The sequence below is a fragment of the Musca vetustissima genome, unplaced genomic scaffold, assembly GCF_032173495.1.
Source record: "Musca vetustissima isolate MV318-11 ecotype Yass unplaced genomic scaffold, APGP_CSIRO_Mvet_v1 utg22557, whole genome shotgun sequence".
NCBI lineage: Eukaryota > Metazoa > Arthropoda > Insecta > Diptera > Muscidae > Musca > Musca vetustissima.
Window position 1 is genome coordinate 78,910 of NW_026887900.1, and position 11,351 is coordinate 90,260.

Here is an 11,351-nt window from a genome sequence, read left to right on the forward strand (position 1 = left end):
GATAATACGGACGTTCAACAAACCCTATAAAGGTGAGCATGTGGGTATTTTAGTACGCAACGCACAGAATTTAGGTACGGGCCTTATACAGAATAAAAAAAAATATTAATAAAATTCCAATGGTGATAGACACATGACAAAACTTAATTTGATTGTTTGATTTCCGAAACGACGTTTTGGGTGCTGAAGGATTCAAATCGCCTCATAAAATTCATAGCAACCGATTAATATTAAAAGCCATTGTTAAACTGTCGAATGAACATTTGCCATAGATGATATGTCACAAACGCATTGACGTATTTTACAAAAGATTATGATAGGTATATATAGTTAATGAATATAAGCGATAGTAAAAAGTTTTTTTTTTCGGGACTTTTATATTTCGTCGATATATCCAATATGCCGTAGGAAACGTTGTAGTTATAAGCGTTTTTGAATATAGATATATGAATTTTCTATCTGGCACATTCAGCTTTGATCATTAAGTTCAAGAGTAAAAGTAAAATTTCTAAATTTTAAGTTGGTTATTTGCAAAAAATTAAATTCATTCTATTCTATCCATTGAATGATATTTTTGACTGTTCTCCATACATACCGACCATCTCCGATAATCACCAAATGTAGACCATTTTCCCACTCCGAAACATCATGAGGAAATTTAAACTTTTTTCCTACAAATAACAAAAAAAAAAAAAAAAAAATGAAAATGAAACATAATAACCAAACAAATTAAAGTGACACTTTTGTCACCCAAAAAGAAATCATGACACTATCGGATAATATCCAAACGACAACGACCATATTGACAATCACCTTAACTTGGCAACGAAAATATTTATGGAAATAAGGCCAAAATAGGTTTATTGGCATTTAAAATGACACTCTGATAGACAAAAACAAATTAGCCATAAATCGAAACCTTAGTTACCCTTCCAAGCAATCAACCACCCACCCACCTAACTTTGACATTGTCAAATATACCATGAATAAATCCCGATGAGTTTTTACGAGTTTTATAGTAAAATGTCATCCATCCTTTTCCACCTTTTTGTGTTTCTATAACAGCTTAAAGAAATTGAACGAGAACGTATTTTAATTATCGAAGGAAAAACCAAAGTTATTCCTGATGAGCTGGCAGATGACCCCATTTTTGTGGTGGACAAAAAAGCCGATTTGGAAATATCAAAGGCCAGAGCAAAGGTAAGTAAATATATAACAAAAAGGAAAAAAAATAAATTCTCAACTACCATCACCACAGACACAAAAAGGTCTTATTTGGAATTGGTGTTGGGATTCTTTTGTTTGATTAACAAATTATCTGATTGTTGTTATTTAGCTTAAAACGAATAGGGAAAAGAATTCTGAACGTTTAAAGCAACAAGGTGCCAAATGGCAACGTGAACGAATACAACATGAAGAGAATGAAGCTGTACGTTTGGAACAACTACATCATCGTACAAAGAGTCACGATGATTTAGAAAGGCAATATACTGAAGAGAATGCCACCAAAGGAATCGATTTGTTGAGGTAAGCACCAAAGTTATATGGAAAACCAGTAGGGAAAGTAGTAAAGTCGGACGGGGCCGACTATATGATACCCTTCACCACTATGAGTATATTAAACAGGACTATTATCATGAAATTGTATGAAATAAAATATGTGATATTTATCTACATGTGAAACGACCTAGATCTATCCATAAACATGTCATTCGTTTGTTACAATGGAGCAAAAGTATGTAAATCGACTTCAAACAAATATCTAAAGGTCATACGTTGGACTAGGTCTGTACTTCTAGAAAACCCAACTACGTTATTCTATACTCAATTTTGTACGTTGTGCAAAATTTGATGTCAATTTAACAAATATGAGGAGTTTGATGCAAAATTTACTCATATATGGATGCAATATCCAACGAAACTTGTCACAAGTTAAGCTATACTGATTTAGCTACGTTCTCGACCGATTTTCACTAAACTTGGCACACATTATTCTGAATTAAATTCAAAACGCTATGCAACGTAAGAACTTGGTACATTATTTAGATTAAATCGGACGAAAATATATATATCAAAATCTGAATCGATTTTCACGAAACTCAGCACACATCATTCCAGCATCAATTCAGTATGTTATGCCAAATTTCGTGCAAATCGAAAGATATATGGGACTTTGGTGCACCATTTACATGAAATCGGACGAAACTGAATATGGGGGCTATATCTAAATCTGGACCGATTGTCACGAAATTTGGCAGACATTACTCTAGGCCCAATTCAGTACGTTATGTCAAATTTCGTGCAAATCTAAAGATATATAGGGACTTTGGTGCACAATTTACATGAAATCGGACGAAACTATATATGGGAGCTATATCTAAATCTGGACCGATTTTTCCCAATTTCAATAGGGTTCGTCCTTGGGCCAAACAAATGATCTGTGCCAAATTTCATCCAATTCGGATCATAAATGCGACCTGTACTTTGCTAACAAAGATACATGGACAGACGGACATGCTTAAATCGACTTAAAAAGTGATTCTATGCATATTCTCAAATGAGAACGCAAAATACGCTTAAAATACCTAATATTAGGACAGGGTATAGGAGGGTATTTTCTACCCAAAGAAACCACAATGTATATCAAATTACAGCCAATTAGGTTAGATAACACAAAATATCAATTTGTTCTTATGTTCAATATTGAAACTTCTATAACTTATGCTAAGTGTTAACGAATTAAAAAAAAAATGTTATTCGCTGGAGAATTCTATTTTTGGAACTTTTAGATAAAAAGATGACCACACTGATTTACTATCAGGATTGTATTATATGAAAGGACTGGATAATGATAATGCATCATTTAGGATTTTGCAGAAAAAAGGAAGGAGTAAAAAATTATGTTAGATAATATGGAACGTAACTTTGGCTTTTGGCTTTTGATCTACATTTCGACACTAGTTAAATTATCCTGGAATTCCAGACTCACGTTAAGAGTTGGGTGATATTTATCCTCCGTTTCAGAAAAAGGGGACTTCTACATATAGATATATTTGTCATTGATTAAAATACTAAATTTAATATTCTATATTTAAGGTTGGAAATATTATTTATTTGAAATAAACATTGATCAAATATTGTTCCCAAAACAAAGTCATATGAATAGATGTTGATAGTGTTGATGAATTAGGTACAAAAATGAATTTTATGTCACCTGAAACTCATTTTAAATTTGACAAATTGAAGTCACTAAAATAAATAATTTCAAAGTTAGATGACATGAAAGTTGAAGCTAGCTTTATTAATTGGGCATGTCTAAGGTAAACGTCTGTTTCATTTGTTTAAACTTATCACGTCGCAAACAAACATATTTGAAATCCTTCTTCATGGAAGCTACCTATGTTGTAGTATCCTAAAAAATCGATTTGTAGTAACCTACAACCGATGCACGCGCAACGAAGTCAATTTGGACGACCAGTTATTACATTAAAGCCAACTTTTCACAAATCCAGCATGTTATTAAGTGTTCAGTATCGCTGGTAATGGAACCGTCCTTATACAAACAAATCATTGAAATGAGAATAACTCCTAAAGTTATACTACAATAGTTCAATTGAAAATATTGAGTTTTAAAATTGTTATCAAAAACTAACTTAATTTAGTTATCGCCTGAAAATATGCTTTAATTTTTACAATTGACAATCGAATAAAAGACCACAACAGTATGACAGCAAAACGTCAACAACTTTAAAATAATGACTGTAATGACTGAAGCAATAAATATGAAAAACAAAAACAGTAAGGAATGTAGTAAAGTCGGACGGGGCCGACTACATGATACCCTTCACCACTTTGGGTATATTCAACAGATGGAATCCTAACAGACATCGCATTTTTAAAGGACAATTAAGATGAAATTAAACTTGTCATTCTGCAACCTACATATACGAAATGTTGGCCAGATATAGAGTTGGTTCTTACAATGGGACAAAATTACGTAAATAAATTTAAAGCAAAATATTGAAGTCTATATACGGGTGCTATATCTAAATCTGAACCGATTTTCACGAAATTTAACACACATTCATTCTAAACTTAATTCAGTACGCTGTGCCAAATTTCGTGCAAATCTAAGGATATATAGGGACTTTGGTGCACCATTTACATAAACTCGGACGAAAATATATATGGGAGCTATATCTAAATCTGAACCGATTTTTACGATATTTAACACACATCTTTCTACACTTAATTCAGTTCATTGAGCCAATTTTCGTGCAAATCGAAGGATATATAAGGACTTTGGTGCACTATTTACATAAAATCAGACGAAAATATATATGGGAGCTATATCTAAATCTGAACGGATTTTCACGAAATTTAACACACATCGTTCTATACTTAATCCAGAACTCTGTGCCAAATTTCGTGCAAATCTAAGGATATATAGGGACTATTTACCTAAAATCGGACGAATATATATGGGAGCTATATCTAAATCTGAACGGATTTTTCCCAATTTCAATAGAGTTCGCCCTTGTGCCAAACAAATGAGTTACGCCAAATTTCATCCAATTCGGAACATTAATGCGACCTGTACTTCATTTACAATTTAACATGGACAGACAGACGGGCGGGCCTGCATAAATCGACTCAGAAAGTGATTCTATGCATATTATCAAAAGGAACCATGAGTCTATCTCGAATATTTTTGCCTGTTACAAACATATGCACAAAGACATAATACCCTGTGTGGTGAAGGGTATAAAAACTATAGATAACATCATCACTTAAATGCACAAACTAACACACATTTTTATTGCCGAATTACAACTTAATTACTTAATACACAAGAAATGGGTTAAAAATCTATTAATACCAAATATGAGAGAATTTTCCGTACAAAATTGTTTTACCCTCCAATATCCCGAAATGCCGTATTGCAGTCACTACAATGGGAAAATCAAGCTTAAACCTTCAAAATACAATGTGAAGCTGCCTTTATATGGATGCTATGTATAATATCCAGTGAGAAACATATTGACATTAGCTCTAATTTGATATTTTGAGTTATCATATAAAGGTCCAGCCCTTTATTGATGTTTCTAGGCGAATATCTCAACCAAAGAGATTGTATTTTAGCATTACATAGTCCACCTAGCCCACTCCACGCTTCATTGTACATATGTTTAAGGTCCTAGTCCAATTTTCTGGCAGCTATTTACCATGTCACATATAAATTTCCGATCGATTTTAGGTGTTTTGGATCCTAAAGACTTTCAATCGTTTAAAAGACATCCTTTCTTATATTTATAAATACTTACTTTACAACCTTAACATACTTTGGATTCTTATTTGTTACGAAATCTGCTTACTAAAGTTATTGGTCCAATATTTGTGGTATCCCCCATGTAACGGTACCCCAAAAATTTGCGGATCTTGAGGATTTTTTACAAGTTTTTGGATCGAATTACCTGTAATTTGGTATGTTTGGTTTTATTTTAGATTCCTATTCCTCAACAAATCTCCCCACCAAATATATTAATATCCGGCACCCTTTTGGGGGTAGGTAGTACCCATATAACACCTTGTTATACCCTCCACCATAAGGTGGAGTGTATATTATATTTGTCACTCCGTTTGCAGAGCCTCGAAATTTTCTCCGTGTATGTCCTTCTTTCTGTCTGTCCATCTGTTGAAATCAATATTTAAGATGAAGCTTTGAAATTTTGCACATACATTGTTAGTACTCCTAGGATGTTTGGTATTGCATATATGTCCACGTTTTGGAGTATGAGGGTACATTTCCCTTCTAAACATTATTAATATTGACCTTAGTTTCAAGTTAGTCCCCATATAACGGTACCCCCCAATATTCGGTATTTTGGACAATTTTTAACAGAATTGGCTGTAATTTAGTGTTTTGGGTTCTCATTGTATAGCACACGTAAATAACGAAAATTATAAACATTGATCCAAGTTTCAGGGTAACTCCCCAATATTCGGTTCACAATCAAATTGGCTGTAATTTAGAATTTTAGGTTTTCATTGTAAAGCAGATATTTGTACTGAAAATTAATAATATTGAACCAAGTTTGAGGATAGCCTCCATATAACTGGACCCCTCATCACTTTACTAAAAATGATTAGAATTGACCTAAGTCGGTATTTTTGAAATTTTGTACACCATTTTTAACCGAATTGGCTGTCATATTTCACTACCAAAAATTATCAATATTGATCCCGTTTTGGTATATCCCCATAAAACGCTTGCCCCTTTGTTAAGTAATAATCTTTAATAACATATTTTCGGTTCTACCTTAACATGAGTTATCTCCTATGAGTCCCCATTGATTTTATATATTTTGAATGTCAACCTCATGGTGGAGGGTATAAAAAGTTCGACCGGACCGAACTTAACAGCGTTTTAACTTGTTCATATTAAAATAGTTAACTAATTGGTTTCGCGTATTGAGGTTGGGGGATATTCTATTTTTTTTAATTTTCAGTTTATACCCTACTAGCATATACCCGCTACTTCGTTAGCGAACGTGGGAAATATTTAAACATATATTAACATATTATTTAATTTTCGCAGACAAACTGCATATGCCAGAAAAACTAAACAATCAACACATTTATATCGACCATAAATTAAATTTAAGTAATATTTAGTACAAATTTTCATGACTGGTGCTCTAAATGTTCACCCAAATCCAAATTTTATTCCATAAGTACCCACCTCAACCATCAAACAAAACTTCCTGCATACCCCGATCCTATAATGCCACAATGATTCCAAATTCAAATTTATGGATTATGGATCCCAACCACAATTTCATTTGTATCAAATTTAGTACATAGTAGTACGAATTTCCAAAACTTCCTACTTTAATCCAAACCTACACCCCCACAGTTATCATAAATCCAAATTTCATAATTCCAACTCTATCGGTTCACTCACAATTCTAATTATCCCATATTTATTTCACAATAGTACCAATTTCCAAATCTTCATTCACACCCCAAACCTACACCCCCACAGTGATTTTAAATCCAAGTTCCAGGGTTCCAACTCTATCGGTTCACCCATAATTTAAATTGTACCAAATTTAGTACAGTCGTACGAATTTCCAAAACTTTCAACTTAACCCAAACCTTAACACACAGGGATGCTAAGTCCAAGTTCCACGGTTTCAACTCTATCGGTTCAACCATAATTCAAATTGTACCAAATTTAGTACACAGTAGTACAAATTTCCAAAACGTCATACCTAGCTAAAACCTTCATCCCACAGTAATGCTAAACCTAAGTTTCAGGATTCCAACTCTATCGGTTCACCCACAATTCAAATTTTACCAAATTTAGTACACAGTAGTACGAATTTCCAAAACGTCCTACACACCCCAATCCTACACCCCCGCAGTCATCCTAAAATCCATTATTCAGGATTCCAATTTTAGTACATAGTAGTACGAATTTCCAAAATTTCCTACTTAACCCAAACCAGCATCCCCATAGTGATTCCAACTCTATCGTTTCACCCACAATTTAAATTGTACCAAATTTAGTACACTTAGTACAAATTTCTAAAACTTCCTACATACCCCAACCCTACACCCCCACAGTGATCCCAAATCCAAGTTTCAGGATTCCAACTCTATCGGTCCACTCACAATTCAAATTGTACCAAATTTAGTACACATTTCTAAAACTTCCTACATATCTCAATCTTACACCGCAACAGTGATCCTGACTCCAAATTTCATGATTCACCTAAAATTCAAATAGTACCAAATTTAGTACCATTTAGTACCCATAAGTATTTTTTTCTTAAACTGAATCTTGACCCCAATCCCACACTCCTACAGTGATCCTGACTCCAAATTTCATTGTTTTCGCTTTATAGGATAAACCAAATCCAAACTTTACCGATTATAGTACGATTTAGTACTTTTCGTACACATAAGTAACAAATTTCCAAAATTACCTTCATATCCCAATCCTACACTCCGACGGTAATTTTAATTTCAAATTCCAGGATTCCAGCTCGATTTGTATCTCCAAATTAAATTTGTACCAAATATAGTACCATATAGTACCCATATAAACCATCTCCTTAAATGGACCCTACTTTTCAACCTTAATTCACACTCCAAATTTCAAGTTTTTAACGCTATCCGTTCACATTGTACAGAATTGTACCAACTTTAGTACATTTTCGTACTTTTCCATCAACGACCACCAAACCAAATTTCAGAGTTCTAGCTCCACCGGTTCACCAAATACAAATGGCATCACATTTAGTACTTTTCAGTACTTTTCGTACCGTTCTAGTACGAATTTCCAAAAACCCAGCCTTATCTGTCATATTTGGACTAAGAGTGACCCTCACCCAAAATTTCAAGATTCTAGCTTCAGCGTTTCGTCTGGGCTTTGATGAATCGTTAAATCAGTCAGTCAGTCAATCACTTTACTCTTTTATTAGTATAGATATAGTATGGAATACTCTGACGATTTAGCCAATTCCGCCCGCCGCTACATCTATTGTTATCATACTACCTTCCGAGGGCACCATGATACAAAACTAAAAGGCCAGACTCCAGAATGAGCTATATGTGTCCACATTATTTCCATTTCTTTTTAAAGCGGAATGTATTAGTTTTGCGTGTGGTAAGGTATGGTGAAATGACATTCACATTATCCTAGATGCGCAAATGTTGCAAAAAAAAATTGTTGAGGTCTGCTGTTTAGAAGAAGTAGTTTAAGAATATATCCAAATTATAGTTATGTATACTTAATTAATATAAAAGACGTAAATACCACCCCTTGATATAAATTATAATACATACGAAATTCTCAACAGTAACTGTATCTCATTTAATTTAATTAATTTCTCCTTCCTTGCGGTTGCAAATGGAAAACGTTTTTCGTTACAAGACATGCAAAAAGGATTACAACTTTTCTTATTGTCTCATTCTCATTTTGTGTGGAAATTCTCAACCACTGTCACTTGTGCCATTGTTTGCAGACACTTTGTTTTAATCTTTTCGTGTCTTTTTGTTGGATGGTCTTTTGTTAATAGGATTCATGATGAGGAATGGCGTCCATGTGAACAGCGTTTAAAAGAGTTCCTGGAACAGGAAAGAGCAAAAATGAAAGAACGTTCCGAACGAACACCCACACCATTTACTTCAGACCCTAAGGATATGCAACAGATTTTGAGAGCAAGGTATGTATGAACAGGATATCCTATTAATTGTCAATTATATAATTTATAATCGATTTGGTTAGGATTCAATGTCACTTTAATATATTTTCGATTTTATTTCAATTTTCTCTTTTCCCCCCAATATGTGTGTCTGTTTTTGGCAGAAAACGTTTCCAGGAAACTGAATTACGTATACGTAAGCATATTGATGAACAGTTGTTACGACAACAACAAGAAGAACAGAAACAGCAGAGTAAACATGATGAACAGCCAAATACGTACGCTGAGGTCGATGAACAGTCTCCTAAACAGGTAATTTGCTTTGTCATATTCTTATGTTTTACATTTGGGATGAGAAGTCAGGGAACACTTTACTTAGATGGATAGATTCCTTATCTACTTGATCGGTCGGACGGGCAAGGAATTCTTTATAGAAGAGCTGTATGTTAGTCATTATCAACAAGTTGAAGGACAGGGTGACTTTGTTGGCGATATGAAGTCTAAGAAATTCAACTGATGGCTAAGAAGAGCTGAAGGCTGGGGAAGCTTTATAGACTATCTGAAGACCGGGGAGTCTGTATATACAATCTGGAGGTCAGGGTCACGTTATAGACGAACTAAACCACATGGTGTCTGTCCGAGATGCTGACGGTCGAGAAGTATAACTGAAGGGCAAGGGAGGCTGTATATATGAGCTGAAGGGTAATGGAGTTTTCATATTTGAAGACCGGGAGGTTTTTATAGACGAGTTGAAGGTCAGGATGTCTCTGTAGGGGGTTGAAGGCCAGTAAGTATTTTATATTTTCGCTATTTTGCAACCAAAATGAATATAAATTTTCAGTTTCAACTATGTATGGTTTAAAATACAAAGGATTAGCCAAAAGTTATTAAAATGGTCAAAAACTCATTAAAGTATCAAATTGCAGTAAACAAATCGTCTGTCCGTCCGTGTATGTGTGAACACGTGCGCTTTTGTTTACAAATAGTGTGTGTGTGTGTGTGTGTGTGTGATCCTCCGTTCTGAGTATGGCAATTTATGTATGTGCGTTTGTGTGTGTGATCCTCCGTTCTGAGTATGGCAAAGTATGTGTTTGTGTGTGTGTGTGTCTCCGTTCGCAAACTGTGTTGATCGACGTGTGTGGGCGCGCTCTTGACCTTGAGTATGGCAATGTGTGTGCGTGTGTGTGTGTGTCCGTTCGGTTTAAGAATATTAGGGATGGCAAACTATGTGGGCATGCGCGGAGCTTACCGAAATGTTTACAAGGGGAAGGGGGAACAGATATGTGGAACAAAATATAGGGAATAACAACAGCATGGTTAGCGATAGAAATGGTCAGGGGCATGAAGAGACAGACGCAGTTATGTTTATTTGTTGAGTGTTGGGCATGCGTGGAAAGGGTGGCAAATATGTGGCAAGGGGAAAGGGGGGACAAATATGGGAACCAAACTATAAACAGCATAATGAATTTCGCAATCTTATGCAACTATGATTAGGAGTGAAAAGGGAAGAGGCAGGAACAAATATGTGTTTACGAAATGTTTGGATCCAAGAGGAAACGGGGGGAGAGGAATATGTACGCCCTAGCTTTGAGTTTGATGTTTATTTCTGATTATATTAATACCAATGTGTTTATGTTAAATCGAGCATCGTTGAGTGTTGGGCATGCGTGGAAAGGGAGGCAAATATGTGGCAAGGGGAAAGGGGGAACAGATATGTGGAACAAAATATAGGGAATAAAAACAACAACAGCATGGTTAGCGATATAAATGGTCAGCGGCATGAAGAGACAGACGCAGTTATGTTTATTTCTGATCATATCAATACCAATGTGTTTATGTTAAATCGAGCATTGTTGAGTGTTGGAATGCGCGGAGCTTACCGAAATGTTTACAAGGGAAGGGGGACAAATATGGGAAACAAACTATAGGGACTATTGAGAATATCAACAAACAACAACATACATGCATCAATTGTATCGGTAAAAATGGTCAGCGGTATTAGGAGACAGGCGCATGGATTTGTATGATTTTAAAGACTGATGGGCGCCAAAAATAAAGAGGCGAACACTTGTTGATAAGAACCATTGGACAGAAATATGATAAACAGCATAATGAATTTCGCAATCTTATGCAACTATG

At 34.8% G+C, this 11,351-nt stretch overlaps 1 protein-coding gene across 1 annotated transcript in view; it reads left to right on the forward strand.

Moving 5' to 3' along the window:
* LOC133335692 (trichohyalin-like) overlaps positions 1–9,524 on the forward strand; it is a gene marked incomplete at its 3' end in the record, with an annotated part of 76,316 nt that extends 66,792 nt beyond the window's left edge. Inside the window, exons 4-7 of the mRNA XM_061543994.1 lie at positions 1,066–1,200; positions 1,337–1,527; positions 9,087–9,233; positions 9,377–9,524. Of these exons, the coding sequence (XP_061399978.1) occupies positions 1,066–1,200; positions 1,337–1,527; positions 9,087–9,233; positions 9,377–9,524 (621 nt within the window). The remainder of the gene's footprint in view (positions 1–1,065; positions 1,201–1,336; positions 1,528–9,086; positions 9,234–9,376) is intronic.
* Positions 9,525–11,351: the final 1,827 nt, after the last annotated feature.